The sequence below is a fragment of the Acanthaster planci genome, linkage group LG04, assembly GCF_054643075.1.
Source record: "Acanthaster planci isolate LZ-2023a linkage group LG04, COTS_SCS, whole genome shotgun sequence".
In the NCBI taxonomy this organism is placed as follows: Eukaryota; Metazoa; Echinodermata; class Asteroidea; order Valvatida; family Acanthasteridae; genus Acanthaster; species Acanthaster planci.
The window spans coordinates 1,256,836-1,274,161 of NC_141780.1; the positions used below are offsets into that span (position 1 = coordinate 1,256,836).

The 17,326-nt window shown below is 41.7% G+C and overlaps 1 protein-coding gene across 1 annotated transcript; it reads right to left on the minus strand.

The window, feature by feature from the left end:
- Window positions 1-863: 863 nt before the first annotated feature.
- Window positions 864-14,546, minus strand: LOC110982145 (alpha-N-acetylgalactosaminide alpha-2,6-sialyltransferase 2-like). Its single transcript, XM_022240362.2, has 9 exons — window positions 14,528-14,546; window positions 13,879-14,028; window positions 8,853-9,057; window positions 8,123-8,300; window positions 6,841-7,006; window positions 6,087-6,204; window positions 5,584-5,735; window positions 4,956-5,219; window positions 864-2,861 (listed from the first exon to the last, which is right to left on the minus strand). The coding sequence occupies exons 2-9, from the start codon at window positions 14,013-14,015 to the stop codon at window positions 2,618-2,620; spliced, it is 1,464 nt and encodes a 487-aa protein (XP_022096054.2). The 5' UTR covers window positions 14,016-14,028; window positions 14,528-14,546; the 3' UTR covers window positions 864-2,617.
- Between the last annotated feature and the right edge of the window lie 2,780 nt (window positions 14,547-17,326).

The following is a 17,326-nucleotide window of genomic DNA, read 5'->3' on the forward strand; positions in this document are numbered from 1 at the left end:
AAAATGCTTTAAGGAATTGCGTTTTAATTTAACGACCCCAGAATGCAGATAAATACACTGAAAATAGGTGGATAGTGCATTGAATGCAACTTGCAAAATAATCATGGAATGCCTGAAACCAACCAGAGTTGAGGATCAGTACAGAGACCCCATCTCAAAGATGCAAAAGAGCAACTTCCGTTGAATGCTACAAGACCACACTTGACCCGCAACCTCCACTGCACAACCACCAGCGAGTACAAAAGTGGCTTAAAAGCAGGCACACACTGCTTTATGGCACTCCAGCCATCTTCCCCAGCCAAAAAGACCAATGAAGCAAACAGCACCAGGACACCACCAACCATATGTCACCCGAAAATCCCCAAACTGCCTTCACACTTGTGTAGGACGCTGTAGGGCGTTACTTCGTGAGTGGGGTTTCTCAAAAGTCAGATAGGTGTGACTGTGGTGAGGTTCAGACAATGGCCCACCTGCTCATATGCGGAGGAGATGGATGCAGTAGAGAACCAGTGGACGGCTAATGATGCAGCTCTGAGCATGGCGAGATGGCAGGACATCATCTTACACACAAACGAATGAACACTGAAAATTCTAAACCGTCACTTTTAACGTTGCCTTTCCAGAAATTTTGGTTTTTATAGAGGACATTTCACATGTCCACCAAATCTGTTTTGGGGGTAAATTTTTTTACTTAAGTTACTAGGGTCAAAAAATTCCAAACAGTATAGATTTTGCCAGAACGGCTGCATATTTCATAGCTGTAAGCAGCTTTTGGTAAAGGATACACAGATGGAGTATGGATCTCTGTCACATATGTAGCAAGTCTGTCAGGAAATGAAGCTCAAACACCCCATACACACGCATTTGTTTCACAGCTCTTTATTAAGACAATCTTCAAATGTTTCCAACATCAAAGTAGCTTTTGTCTGCAGAAAAAATAATTTACATGGTTTTACACCGACAGGAAAATCATAACGTAAAATTCTGATGTGCACTGCAGAAGTTTGCAAATCCAAAACTATAATTAATAGCTATAATTAATCAATGACATGATTATATTTACATAATGTATTTATTGTAAAATAGATTTGTTCATTTGGTTGTAAAGACTGCTACAGTACTGCACTTTTCCATGGATAGATTTTCCACTCTGCAAATGAGTGAGTCAGCTTTTAAGTCTGAATTTCTATTACAATTTTGGCATTATTTGAAATGTTACAGGGCTCATTTACTCGAATTTTCTAAATCTTAATTTTCCTTAAATATCCCTTTCAATTTCATACCAACTGACTCCATGATCTGTGGCTAAGATTATTCCTTAATCCAGCAATATTCAGCACTGTGTTAAACCACTGGCGGCGGCGGCGGCGGTGGGGGGGGAGGCAGTGACTGACCTGTATAGTCCTGAATCAATCAACACAGTGAAACACTGAGTGGTTGAATTTTGTAGGATTTGGGATAGCTACAAATGGTAGGATTTGAGAGCTGGAGTCAATCATCAGGATTCTGCACAAATCTGGGGTTTTGGAGGATTTAGCAGCTATGGTCAATCACTGCATGGTTCATGGGAATCTATTTACATTTATGACCTAGCCAAATGCTCCAGACAGTGGAATGTCATCTTAAAGATTAAACACAACAGTTTCCAAAATTATAAAGTATTATACTCTCCATCCCGCATTACACATGAAGATATCTGCAGTGACAGAACCACTGTGAAAAAAACACCCTAAGTACTAATGCTGTGAAGTGTCAGTAACAGCCAAAGTACTAAGCTGCCGAGGTTCCTGAATGAGCTGGTCAGAAGCAAACTTTGAGAAAACTAATGAACCAATCAAATGAGTTGAATGTGATTAAATAGACTGATATCAAATGTGATTTGTGCTTTGGTACAAGTGCAGGAAACAAGGATGGATGGAAACAAGAAAACCTCTGAAAACTATGAAGTACTGTTTCTCTGCATACTGCAGTACCTTCCTAATTTGCAAACTGAAAAGCATGAAAAGCAGGATGGTAGCTTGATGAGTTTTTTGGGCCACTTTTCAATGAAATGGTGAGCTTGATTTTTTTCTGGTGGCTTGTTCGATCTGGCTGAATAGTAAATGACCAACTAAGTCTGGAGAGCTTAAGACTTCAGTGAAAATACCTTGGGTAATGATGAAGACGTGACATTGGCAATTGACTTCAGGTTGACTGACATTAATGAAACATAGACGACACTGAAGATCTGCCAACTGTACCTAAGATTTGATAAATTATACTTTTTTTGTACCTGACCTGCAAGATTTGCAAGCAGCATTTGACAAGAAACATGGCACCTGGTCTCTCTCTCCATAGGACACTACTGCAAACATAGCACTTGACCACACAAGCTTAACACATGATGATTAAGACCTCCATTACGTATTCCATCTTTTGTCCCGAGTATGATTATTCAAGTATAACCTAATAGGAGATGTCATGCGTGCATCCTTGATTACCTTAGGAGTTTGTGCATTACTTTTTTCAAGTTGCCACACTGGCATCTAATGCTGGATGCGGCTATATAAGGCTCTTGTGAGGATTAGCAAAATGACGAATGGGCAGAATGTCTCAACAGATGACGCACGACAATGACTCATGATAATGGAATTGACAAGTTTTCAAATTTTATACCGTCACGCAACCGTCGGTCATTAGACCAGTGTCGGGAGAGTCCAGCTCGGAGTCTCAACTTCACCAAGTCGGGAGCGTTTCGGTATAATTGGTAGGGGGTCTCGCGAATCATGGCCCTCCTGTGGGATTGCCTACGACTTGTCAATTGGGACTGGTTTACAGCTGATTTCATAGGAGGTGCCAGGCTTTCACCCGGTAGTGGCAATCTATGTGCACAGATAACACCAACAGAAGGTACTTTTAGACCGACGACGCAGGAAAAAGGCCACAATCCACAATGCTGAAATAATATCCTTAAGCAAGCCTTGCCAAGAGTCAACAATCACAAAAAAATATGGATCACTTTCGGATGTTTGGAGCAGTTTACAAAACGCAAACTGATTCCAGGTCAGGTTGTGGCTCTCGCCTTCCACCTCTTGGGATACCGATCAGAATCCCATCCAGGTCTGCATGTTATGTGGATTGGCTTTTCAGTCCCAACCTGATTCTCTGCATTTTCCCTAGACAAAAATTGATCAAGGTTTTTCCTCCCACCTCTAAAACTGAACATTTCTTTGTTGTCTTCTTATTGGAAGGGCCCAGAATGATCAACTTTCACGGGATGGGTTACCCTCATTAAAGATAGTTTCAAATAAATAAATATAAAACTTAAAAGTACTGGAGAAATAAAATCCAAGGTGGTTAAGATCTCATGAAGAATAAGTTGCATGGAACTTTGAGGAATAACAGGGTAAAATGCTCTAGAAAATGTCCCTACAACCGACCCCCTTCAGGAAGAGAAGCCAAAATTACTACTTTTCTTTCACTGTACTTCAAAAAAATATATATCATTGATTCGTTCAATTCTAACACAAATATACACCTGTACATTGTGCTCTTCAATGTTTGGCACACTCGAGTTCACATATGTGCCTGCATGTACAATTTGTATGGAACCACTTAAGTTGATTTCCGCAATAATCTCAGCTTTAAATCATGTTATTGTTTTTTTCTGACTACAAGTACCTAGACTTTCAGGAACATCACAGTGCAAGGATCTTTTTAACCACTTGCCGCTGGGGTTTCCGGTACCGGACACGTATTCTTTATACGCATGGCCAGGGTCTCTCCGAAATCAAAGGGAACTGAGCCTCGTAACAAACGACCGTAATCGTAACAAAAGACCAGGCTGCTGGGCATTATCAACATTTTTTCACTCTCAATAGTGGAGATAATCCAGCCTTGTTTTGAAACAGTACACCACAGTTTTGGAGATTTAGCGCGAGCAGATTACCACCAGGGCCAAAAGTGCTCCACCACCACAGCCATGAGCCACACAGCACCGCTGCACGCTAATCTGGCCCCTATTGAAAAGAGGTCAGCAGTGCACTGAGCCAGGTTCATGAACAAAAGAAAGTTACATAACACCGCACAATCTGGGCTCTTTTTACAAGGCTGCAGACCTGGCTGAAATACTCGGGCATCAATAGATTTTGTCTATCAGATTAGAGTAGCCGCCAGACAGTCATTCGTGTGGGTGTAAACATCCATTAATTGAAATGATGAATTTTTGAAGAATTCTGAAAACTGAAAATCTTGACAATGTCCCGTTTGTGTGCACTGCATTTTTCAAACCACCCAGCAGCAAGTGGTTAACCACTCACTGCCGGGTGGTTTGAAAAATGCAGTGCACACATACAGGCGAATTTCAACATTGTCAGTTTTCAAAAAATCATCATTTCAATTCATGGACGTTAACACCCACATGAATCACTGTCTGGTGGCCACTGAGCCTGACAGACAAAATCTACTGATGCCCGCAGCTCAGTCTTTTGTTACAAGGCCCAGCTCTTTTGTCCCGGTTTCGGGCTCCTGGCTTCGTGCATAAAGCCTATGTGCTTGGAAACAGGTCCCCTGGCAGCAAGTGGTTAAAGTTGCATAAGTACTTCCAATTGAAGAAAAAATTCTCTGTCTCAAATCAACTATTAAAATGTCACACTTTAAACTTGAATTTTGATAAAAATCCATTTCAGCTGCTACAAGAATTACAATATTATAATAATCTGTTTATTAATTACATGGGGGACGGACCAAAAAAAAACACCAAAGTTAAGAAATACATGAAGGTAAAAAGCTGAAGGCACATTTTTGTCTAGAAATATAAGATGATTATTGTATTGTGACAAAGCATCAAATAATGCAAAGAACCGAGATGAAAGACAGACCAGAGAATATCTGATGAAATAAAGAAATTCCACAATAATAGTTTCTACCACGTATAAGGCAAATTCAGCAAAATGAAGGCTTGCTCTTACGGTTACCTTTGATTGAATTCCTTTACATCTCTCTTGTACCATCGTATCAATTCATCTTGATCAAGGTGTTTCAAGATTTCCACCTCCCTCTGAAAGTCATGGCTGCCCTTGACAGATTTGTATTTCTTGAATTCTTTGTCGTAGTAATGCTCTGAGTATTGGCCTGTGAAGCCCATACCGTAGACGCTGACTGAATCACAGCCGGCATGAAGTGCTGTGAAGAACATCATGCCACCTGTTGTTGGCCGATATGACTTGGTGTTTTCCCAGCTGAGAGAAAAGACGTGAAATCTATCTTCACAAATTCACATTTTTTTAGATGAATCAAGGCAATCAAAACAAGTGACTTATGCTTATAAAGACCTAAAAAAGTAGAATCTTCCTCAACTTCCAACATGTGCATGCCTGGCTAAAATTTTCAACAACTTCTCCAACAAGGTTTTGTCATTTCTCATCTAAGTGGTAGAAATGCAGGAAATTTCATCAGAATGTGTATAAAAGGAGTGCATTCACATGAACAGAACCCAACCACATCTGAGTGCAGGCTTGAGGAAACACAGAAGCACCTACATATCACGCCTCCTCTTCACTGCTTCCCAAACCCCACCCATTCAGGAGTAATCTCCCTGCTTACATTTTGTGAACGTATCGGATGAAATCCGGATGCAATATCCTGACATCGGATGTACTGACATGCAGGTGAAGCTTTGGACTATTACTGGTTGCTGCTTGACTGATGTACTTGTAGTCTTGCTCGCGACATGGCATGAAGATGTACTTGATTCCCTGGGTGGTGAGATATCAACCACAAAAATGACTAACAGGGTGTACTATATCCTAGGATCCAAGGTTCAAATTCAGTAACGGGCAAACTGATGCCCAAATCCTAGTTGTCAAATGAGGAGGAAGATCTTAATTGGAGGAATGTGTAATAAAAAGAGCTTGATGTTCAAACTGGGCTTGTGGCCTTGTAGGAATTCCTAGAGAATAGATGTAAAGAATGATCCGGAAGGCCAAGGTTTGAACCCAACTGCTGGCACTGTATTGTGCCTTTTGTTGTAGTTACTACTATCAAATCTCTACAATTGGATGGGCGGTGGTTCTAACCCCCCCTTCCAAATTCCTCCACTTAATTACCTCATCCCTCGGGATGTCTTCACGCTTTGTGAAGCGAAGAGACCGGTCCATCAGTACAAGGTGGGTGGTTCGATTCCCGACGTCTTCTTCATAACCACGTCTGATGCAGTTATTGACTCTGTAAATAAGCATCATCAACAAATGCAAATGAGGATTCCAGAGTATTTAGATGAAGAAAATAAAGTTCTTCTCCAATCCCAATTGGTCACTGTATAATTAACTTTTTACCTCCTCCAAAGATTCGCTGCAGAAAACCTTCTTTGAAATAAAGTAACCTTTCATCGTTTTTAACACTAGGACAACTCATTCTGTATGAGTAAGAAAAATAATGATGTGGAATAACACCTCACTAGGGGCTATTGTTTAATATTCTGCACCCTCTGGGAATATACGCCTTGAGTTGAAGTGCACCCCCAAGCGGCAAAAGAAAGACAGATGGTTGTAAGTTTTCCAAGCGGGTTCTTGCACGCGTTCTGCGTGTACGCAAAGACCATACATGAAGGAATAAATTTGTTACGCATACTCAGTGTGCTCCGCGTCAAACGTGCCACTGATCTCCATTATAAAGGCGCGTCTATGCAGTGAGTGCGAGGAGCACGCCCTCTTTTGTTCCGCTCGGAACGGATACGTGAGGCAAAGTTGGACTTGCAATTCATTTTTGCAGGAAGTGGATCCAAGCAATAAACTGGTTCTAACTAGTTCCATCCAGTTCCAGCCAGATGGAACTGGGAGAAACCCCCAGCCTGTAGCTCACCTGAACACCATATCATGCCCATCGATCTCCTTGCCCATGCCTGAACCACGCAGAATGCCTCCATTACCAACCACCGCACAGGAAATACATTCGGGTCGGACCTTCCATCGTGTGTAGTCAAAGATGGAATTGGCTTTAGGGAACAGGCGGAGTACCTCTGTAAGCTCTGCCAATTCAAGATAAAGAGGAAAACTGGTACAGGTGGATGGTAGTTGTTATCTGTGATTGAGGACAGTATGCATATAGGCCTACAAAAACGACCATTGGTTAACTTGTATCTTTTTGATCATACATGTACCTGATTCCACCCTTACTGTACACCTGCAAGTTAAACGGAACTTAAGGTCCTACATACCCTCACATATTGATTCCCAATACTCAACAAACTAGCCTCACTAAACAAGGTTGAATGCAAATTAGGCCAGCTACTGCTATTTATTTGGGCACTTAACTGCTTGATGGCCTGAGGCGCCCCAAGCAGGACCAAGAGAGGCTGTAATTTTTCTAACAGCAGAGGCTCTAGTGGGAACTGCACTTCACTGGTTCACGACCGACTATGAAATGCAACCGTTGTGGTGGCATGGCTACCAACCAAATGGACACTCCTCAGCTATATGGCTATTTTCAAACAATGGGGGTGCTTCTGCTCAAGGTGGGGCTCCTTCAAGCACCTGTGACCTTGCCCTGCAAGGGGTCTGAGCATACTGGCAAGGTCCCTACATAAGTCTACTGGCCCTAGACCGGCCTCTGTTCATTGTTTTGGCATTTGAAGCCTTCCAGCTGGGCACCTACAAGAGGCTGGAGACCAACTATAAACAGGTATCATATGGCCTATGACTTGACTGAGCCTGCTGGACTGGATCCAATTAGTTTGGGACCAAAACCTGGGTTTGATGACCTGGTCCATTGGCCAGCTGACCTGGACCTGACTACTGGTCTAGGACCTGAACCTCTTGGCCTGGGATCAGAGCATTCTGGCCTGGGACCTGAGCCTACTGGCCCTGTCTTGTATCTGCTGTACCTCATTGCTGTGGGACTTTGAACCGTATGTACATGTTTAACCCGAAGCCCATAACTGTCCTCAGACATGAGCCAAACTGTCCTCAGACATGAGCCAACTGACCAAGGATCTAAGACTAACTACATACACTGTCATACATTTATGTACTGGCCTGGGACCTGAGAGAACGTCCTGGAATGCTCACAGCCTGGCCCTGCTTTGCTAGCCTGGGATCCATAAATTACTGACCCCTTCAATTCACCTACTGGGCTGGAACCTCACCTTCATAGGTGAAGTTCTTATGATACTTGAAACCAAATGGCATCCAATATTTGACAAGTCGCTGGTACTCTGCCTTGCTGATACTAGTGCTGGTCAGCAACTGTTTAATCTCTGGGTGGAACAATTTTGAAGTCCAAGAGTTGGCACTCAGGTTCTTTTGGAGAGACTTGGGACATTTCTAGCATCAGAAAATGAAAAAAATTAACAAGGGGTTAGCACTGAAATGCAGGGTACCAGGAAACACATGTAGCTGGTGCCACAATTACAATGTGTGGTGAAGAAAAACACATTTTGCAAGAACTCCAAACCTGACCCGTCAGGTTTAACTAACTTGGGCATGAAAATGTTTCACACTTTTTGTTGGGATTGATGGACTAGTCAGCTAGTTGTTCAAGGTATTTTATTTACTGAAATAAACCATCTCTTTGTTACACTGAATTGCATTTCGAATAATAAGAAACCTAGGAAGACGGACGCTGATGACTAGCTTAACCAAATTAAAGCTAAGACTGGCCAATGCTAACCATTCACATCAGAAAGTTTCTTAACTGACTAAAACTTTACACCAATAAATCTTATTGTTTCATGCTTAAAAAAACCAAAATTCAAACACGGCTTGTTAAGACACACCCAAATGTAAAAAGCTTTACTAAACACAACAAATTTAATCTTCCAATGTGGCTCATTTTGATTTGTAATGCGATATTGAAATCCTCAATTGTTGCCATACTGAAGGAGAGAAGAAATCATTGCGTCTAAAGCTGAATTCCGGGGTGGCGTTCTTCAACTTGACCAAGTACGTCTCAGAGAGGTCTCTTGGGCTCATTTCATCAGAGTTGAGGGCTTCAGTCTTCTTTATAACTTGATGAGGAGTCAGTCTTGGTAAATTCACTTGCACATGTGCAGTCTTCAACAATGTCTGTAAAGTGCCGGCACTGGAATTTTGCCAAAACATTCAAAGAAAAGAGAAAAATTATTAGGAAAGAAAAATGGCCCAAAACTAACGGGTAAAAAGTAATGTGTATCTTGTATTAAAATGAGTACATAGATTTGAAATTATTTCTTTGTTGCTAAATATATTCTGTATCTTGTAATTCTAATTATTTTTACAAACACGTCTTGATATAAACAGCACATACAAGTACTTGTTCAAAATAATACACGTATTTCAATTATTTTAATGAACACAGAAGGTTTATAGTCTCTTGGCTAGAATTCAACAATTCCACTCCAGCTGCGTCAATTTATTTCAGTCTCTGGGTGACTAATTTCAAAAATGGTATTTTCACTGTATATGTAATTGTCAACAACATGTACATGTACATGTACTGGCCTTCTGATTTACTTGAACCTCATCGCTCATTTTTCATAATAGTCAATAACAAAGTGCTCTTGATGCATATACTTTTTTCAGTTAATGGACACTATACAAAAGTAGATCGCGCTATTCACACTCCAAAAAGTCTAATCCAGGTGGCATTGGTAGCTGTCCAAAAATCAATTCAGTGAAAGTATAATTGCCTTTGAGAGAGTGTACTCAAGCGACACATCATACACACTACACAAACATGACGTAGTTTGTCAACAATTACATACGTGTATTGATTTTTACATACAGGCTCGGCTCCAATCAATATGCTTCTCATTGGATGAAATCCTCGAAAAGGCCAGGTAATGGGATATCTTGATCTTAACTCTGTCTTTTGAAAACACTTTTCTAGTTTTCACATTTTTTTTCTGAGTTCCATACTGCTATTTCGACGAGTGTTTCAGAACCTTTTGGGGCTTTTAAGCCAACGACCTTTGCATACCTATCAAGAAAGCAATGATAATATCAATTTCTGAAGATGGTTGAATGCAGTTACACGTACATGTACATCGTTCATCAAGTGTCTCCATAGAATGTACAGCTACAGGTAACAATTATGCACATTTGCCTGAAAATGCATATATGTACATGTCCGTACACCTGGATAGTAAGAAGTACAGTGTATTTATCATTACACTGAAGAAAATGATGTTGAATAGATTGGGGGGGGGAGTTGTGCTCTTCATTTTGGCAAAAAAATACATGTAGAGTGAGGATGCTTGATTTGGTTTTCATTTTCAGAAATCTTTGTTGAATGGCAGTTAACAATTGCATTACTAGACAAAAAGAAGAATTTTTGGTGCAGATTGACAAAATCAAAACAAAACAGAATGGCAGTACATAGAAATTAGGCACAAGGAATCAGTACTGTAGCTTGTAAGCCTGAAGAAATCTGTAGACAGGAGACAATGAGATGTTATAGTTTGTAGATGGGAAGAAAACCCTTGCAGAATCTTCTGGGTAAAACCCACAGAATCAGCTAGGCACTGAAAACCTATTCCACAGGTGGACAAACTGGGAATCGAACCCAGACCACAGAGGTTGAAGACAAAACAAGAAGCATGACGTCCACCTAACTCCCCTGACTACCTCGTTACTGTGACCTTAAGGTCAACAGCATACACATGTAGGACATGTATAAAAAGATTATGGCACAAATCTTACCCTATTAACCCCATTGTGCAAAGCATTACCATAAACACTGAACTGATAGTTGTACTGTAGCTTAGTTGTACACAAGCATGGCAAATAAAGGTCATCAAAAGGCATCTCTGGCTTGTTATTGTCAGAAATGACACAAGATTTTATCAAATTTATTCAAACTTATAAAATGACTGATGAACTCATTACATCTACATGTATGGCACATCTCTTCCTCCAACACCAACAAGGACTGGATCATCTACATGTACACGATTACACATCAAGTGAAGACAGGGTTGCTACATACATAGCTATTCATAAAGCCTCAGTCCTTTTTATTTCTCCCTCCAATTCCTTCCAGAAACCAATTGCGGTCAGTTGACTGTACATTTTGTTTCCAAATCACCAAAGAATCCCATTGTGAGAGCACCTACATGTACGCTAGCCTACATACATCACTGGCCTATAATTCTCTCACAATAAGTGACCTTCAAAGTTTCAAAACACCAGGTTGGGTTCAGCAGGGGCTGAATTCACAACTTAAGTGGACAAAGTGATGCTTGACGATAGAAAGTGCACACAGTGTGTTACCCAGTGGCCCCATTCTCCAAGTCAGACGGTCCAGGGTAAATCTACCATGTACATGTACACTGTAGTTCAACTTTCCAATCATGGTCTGATGTCTTTCTGCTGAATTTGCGTGGCAGCAGTAGGGTAAGTCCTGCTAGATTGTTTGTAGCCAAGCCATTGTTTGCCAAAAAGAAGGTAACACTCAGTAGAGCAGTGAGTTTCTGGGCTGCAAACCATACAATTACAAGTACATGTAAGTTACGATATAGAACATGTACAGCCTCTGTTAAAGGAATCTAGAGAAAAGGGGCTAAAAAGATAAAACCAGATGAAACTGGTTGAGAATTGGGACAAAGTACAAGTCTGTAAACAACAGCTGAGTAAAAACAGTACTGTATCAATGTTCCGCTTTTGAAGAGGAAAAAATGTTGACTACCTTAAACGGGAAAAATCATAAATTTTCCACCATAATTTCACATACAAAAATGGAATTCTACATGTGCCTGTTTCAACTCATCATAGCATCAGTTCTTTGGGCTTCTACAATGTACATTATAACTGGCAAAACTACAAGGACTTTCCCTCTTGCTAAGTGACTGGAATCAACTTCCAACAACGAAAGTCCACATGCGCCTGATAATGAGCATACCAGCATTCCATTTGTTTGTTTTTTTCCTTTTCATTGATAAGATGATCAAGTTCTCAAACTTGAAATCAAAGGTGACGGGGGAGGGGCTGGGTGCATCAACCTTATCCCGGTATCAGTCAGGGGAAGTCATTTACTTTGATGACAGGAAATGGTATAGTAATCAATCCTTTAAGGATTCCAACCCAGACGCCGGGGCAAACATCACAGCCTACACTGACCGGGCAAAAGTTCAATTTTTTCCCCTGCTAACTAGCAAGCACTGGCAGACAAGTACAAATGATTGAGTAGAATGGAAAAACATGGACTCAGATAGCGCGGAGGCGAGATCAGCTTCAAATGTCTGCTAGGAATAAACAGTTTTTTTTACATTGCCTTGCAAATGAAAGAGAGGAATGGTATTTAGGCCAACATACATGTACGGGATGAGACCCTTAGGGGTACGGTAGATATGGTTGGAGGGTGGGTATGGTGGGGGGTGGATGGGTATGGTTGGAGGGTGGGTATGGTGGGGGGTGGATGGGTACGGTTGGAGGGTGGGTATGGTGGGGGGTGGATGGGTATGGTTGGAGGGTGGGTATGGTGGGGGGTGGATGGGTACGGTTGGAGGGTGGGTATGGTGGGGGTGGATGGGTATGGTTGGAGGGTGGGTATGGTGGGGGGTTAATGGGTATGGTTGGAGGGTGGGTATGGTGGGGGGTGGATGGGTATGGTTGGAGGGTGGGTATGGTGGGGGTTAATGGGTATGGTTGGAGGGTGGGTATGGTGGGGGGTGGATGGGTATGGTTGGAGGGTGGGTATGGTGGGGGGTGGATGGGTATGGTTGGAGGGTGGGTATGGTGGGGGGTGGATGGGTACGGTTGGAAGGTGGGTATGGTGGGGGGTTAATGGGTATGGTTGGAGGGTGGGTATGGTGGGGGGTTAATGGGTATGGTTGGAGGGTGGGTATGGTGGGGGGTGGATGGGTATGGTTGGAGGGTGGGTATGGTGGGGGGTTAATGGGTATGGTTGGAGGGCGGGTATGGTGGGGGGTTAATGGGTATGGTTGGAGGGTGGGTATGGTGGGGGGTGGATGGGTATGGTTGGAGGGTGGGTATGGTGGGGGGTGGATGGGTATGGTTGGAGGGTGGGTATGGTGGGGGGTGGATGGGTATGGTTGGAGGGTGGGTATGGTGGGGGGTTAATGGGTATGGTTGGAGGGTGGGTATGGTGGGGGGTGGATGGGTATGGTTGGAGGGTGGGTATGGTGGGGGGTGGATGGGTATGGTTGGAGGGTGGGTATGGTGGGGGGTGGATGGGTATGGTTGGAGGGTGGGTATGGTGGGGGGTGGATGGGTATGGTTGGAGGGTGGGTATGGTGGGGGGTTAATGGGTATGGTTGGAGGGTGGGTATGGTGGGGGGTTAATGGGTATGGTTGGAGGGTGGGTATGGTGGGTTAGGCAGCCCCTCCTCTTGGGCTTCCAATCTCCCTCCCCCCTTCTGTGGAATTTTGTTACCGTGAGTTCAGAAATCCCAACGTGACGAATCTGCCAGCTGTTTGTTCACAGTGAATCAGTTCATCTACCAAAACAGGTAGCAGCCCATTAAATTGCCAGAAAAAGTTACATTGTTCATACCTCTATTATAATGAATGAGTCTACAAGTCTGACTTCTTTGATTGGTGGAAATTCTATATACCGGTTCATTATGCAAGATCATGTCATTCATATGCAATTGAGTACCGAAGTGTGACGTCACTGTGAACAAGAAAGTGCAGTGCAAACGAATGGAGTACGCGCGCGTGTTGGTTCACGCGCTGGTTCTCACGCTAATGCCTTTTACACACTAATTGTGCGCGTGACGTGTTCACTTCGGTATTCTATTACGAGTAACTACCGGTACATATCACCATCAGAGGGTCCGGTTGGCTTATCCGTCAAGTCGGAATTACTGACTGGCGACGTATGACACACGTTGATGCCAGATATCATAGAAAAGCTATCACATGAGGGCGTCTTAAAAGAAGTTATACGAGCGGCTGACCTTACCCATTCAAAACATTCTTCTTGCTGTTACTGGAGTCAACACGATGAACATGATAGAGGTACATATAGAGCATCAGGACAGTGACCAATACACTGATGGCTAGAGCATTCCGTACAAACTTGAGAAAGTGCATCCTCATCGTGGCTTTGAGTCTAAGACAAAACATCCAAAATCAACAAAAACGAAAGAAAAAGATGTCACTTTCTGAAAATGATTCAAAATGGAGTTTGCCGACCAACTGAAATACTGGGGCCCATCACATACCAGTCGCTCGACAAACATCTCAATAAATGTACCTATACCTTTGGAAGCTCCTGTTGTACATAGGACAGCTCTCTTACAGAACACCATCTTTGTAGGAAAACTACAATTGTGCACAGCTGTACATGTATTTAACGCCATCAGGTACATGTACAAGTCATGCATGTACATACAGAGTGCAAATTTCATATACGGTACACGTGCACATGTCAATTCAAATGTCTTTAAGAAACAGCACAGCCAGACTACGTTCCAAAAATCTGTAGGAAGTGATGTCATTGAGAGAGATCTAGACCTACATGTACATACAATTTCCAAATTTCCAAAGATCAAAAACATACATTGTAAAGTCTGAGGCACTATGCTTAGTTCAAGTCATGCATATCAGACCTGACACAGGTAATCCTCCATTGAGCATTCAAGTCTACATGTACACCTACAGTACATGTATGGTAGTCTATTTGTACGTTCACGCCCGCTTTGCACACTGTACAAATATGTACTCTTCTGTACATGTGAACAACGGATGACCATTTTGGCTTGTCAGGTTGCCATGGGAACAGTTAATTAATTATGCAGCTTCACACAGGAATAAAGGACAATGATACCATATGGTTATGGTAATAATACTTGACGGTCAGCGTTTAATTATGTACACAGATGTGCACGGAAATACATGTACATGTACCTTCGAAGTCTCCCCACACTCTGGCGTACATAAAATTGCCAATAAAAATATAAAATGTACATGTGAGCTCCACCACAGACATGGTATGTTCCCTAAAATGTCTACGCCCGTCATGTTTACGTCAAAAGACCAACTTGAGTCCAAGTCAAGTGACTCAAATCTACATGTACAAGGCTGGCACATGTACCGATACATGGCCAAGCTATGTTACCCTCATCCACACAGGACATTGACACTATCGTAAAATGAGAACATTTTCAGCAATGCACCAAAACTGTCCGACTCCAATCTTCTGAAGGCTCATGCATTGAGGAGCAACCCAACCAGCAAATCTCCAAGCCATTCCTGTCTTTACACATTTCCACATTCTTGCCAATTTCTTGAGGGTAGGGTATTTTAACATTTCAAGAGCTCAGATGTAAAAAAAGTATTTAAATTTGTTTTGCTTGTAAAATAACTTGGCAGTAAAAAGTACATTTGCCTTTTCATTTTTATAATAACTTTCAAAAATGATTTACATTTATACAGGCCTATTCTTCAGGCAAGAACACAAATTAGAAGGTTGGAATATTTCTGTTTCCATTCAGTGGTTTAGTCCTTCCACTTTTTTTTCATTTATAACCTAGGAATTCACCAAACCCAAGGTGGTTTTGAATGAATATTTATTCTAGGAGTTTTGTAGCAGGAATTGCAGTTAAATTGGCAGTAAATAAAAAATAAAACCTGGAGAGTCACATGATGGATAATTCTTGACAAAAATGTGTATACGTGTACACAAATAGCATCACACTGGTTATGGTGGTTGGTAATGTAGACGTACATGTACGTTGTTTCCAATCATGTGCCTCAGAGAATAATCATAAAATAAACTAGATCTGGACCAGTTGTGCTTATTAAGCTCTTTTTAGTGATAAATTTGCAAGACTAATCATGTGGAACAGTTGTCTTGGCACGCTGTCCATACACAATCCACAGTCCTGATGATACTGCACTATAAACGAAGTACGCATACAGTGCCTTCAGGGGATGAGTAACATCATAATGTCACAAGATTTTTCCTCAAACAGGTCACAGGTCCCTACCATATCGAACCCCGCAACATTCAGTTTAACTGGATGTATTGTTCCTTCAAGTTATGTTAGGAGTGACTTTTCAAACTTGTACACGTATATGCACATGTACGTGTGTAAGTACTGCACTTGATTTTCATGCGCAAATGTGTGAATGTGAAACAAAATACCAAGTTGGTATTTCTTTCTACTCATCAATTTGTGACACAATGGTATTCATTAATAAATACTTTTTCTGTAACACTGGACAGGTAAATACACTGTAAGACTAAGTTTTGACATCTAGACTGCTAATAACGACATTCGTAAATGGTGGGAGGGCATTCTGCACTTGACTACACTTGGGCCTACAAAATTGGTCCTGCCCAATCAATAATGCAAAAAAAAAAATTGATTTCAACGACTGACACTTGTATGTGGTTCCGGGATTATATTCAATAAACTACACAAGGACTCTTAATGCAGCTGTCTCGAGAATGTGTTTACGAAAGCGCTCATCTCTTGTGAATGCACACATATCTTTTTATACCACACAATATGTAAACAAACAAACAACATCACAGCACACAAGACCAATTCTTCCCTCAGGTTTCCAACTAAAGATATGCGTAACTTCATCTCAAACACTGAAGTGTACATACAGAAAGTTCACAAAATAGCAAAAAAAGAATATGAAATTTACAGTCAGAGTGCTCTACGTCGCTGACAGATGCAGTTGGAATTTAATGTACTGTTCCATTTCCTACAAGCTGTACATTACATCAACAGGTGCCCTTGTAAACATTCAAAAATGCTACTGAACATGGTTGCATGCAGCATGCGATACACACATGTACTGATATTTGTCTCAGGCATGTTCTGTTCAGGGGCGTAGCTACCGGGAGGTGTGGGAGGTGTGGCACCTCCCAATAATTAATTCCAGTCGGCAAATAGAGCTTCGGTCAGAAAATGAATCCAAAATTGGTACATAATTGATATACGTTGGCCGTCTGTATTTCCCCTAAAATAAAAGTTACAAGAACAAGTCAGTTAACAACTCTGGCACACCCCCCCCAAGCAAATGTCTTTGTTATGCCACTGGTACTGATGCACACTTTGCTGATCTGTGCAAGAAATGGACCAACAGCCATATGGTGTCAATCCTTAATTGAGTGCACTGCATTACTTGGAGCATAGCTTGGTGTGCGTACGAACTGACCCCATAACTTTCCATCTCTGAAAATTTTAAACATTGTTGGCAGAGTAGGCGGATGGTATTCCTACTTCTGTGACCTTTCAGAATTTTCTTATGCTGTTTTACTTAACGTTAGTTTGCAAACCAAATGGTTGATAGATCTGAAATAAATTTGACACGCACACAGTACAGTAACTATGACTACTCATTAAAATGGATCATTTTCTAATTCCTACTAGTGGTTATCGAGGGAGACA

Excerpts from the sequence above, each read along its gene's own strand:
- LOC110982145 (XM_022240362.2), bottom strand. The coding sequence starts at position 14,015 with ATGAGGATGCACTTTCTCAAGTTTGTACGGAATGCTCTAGCCATCAGT. Across the intron at positions 8,301-8,852 it reads ATGATTTCTTCTCTCCTTCA|AAATGTCCCAAGTCTCTCCA; the intron begins GTATGGCAACAA and ends TTCTGATGCTAG. Across the intron at positions 5,736-6,086 it reads AAGACATCCCGAGGGATGAG|GGAATCAAGTACATCTTCAT; the intron begins GTAATTAAGTGG and ends CTCACCACCCAG.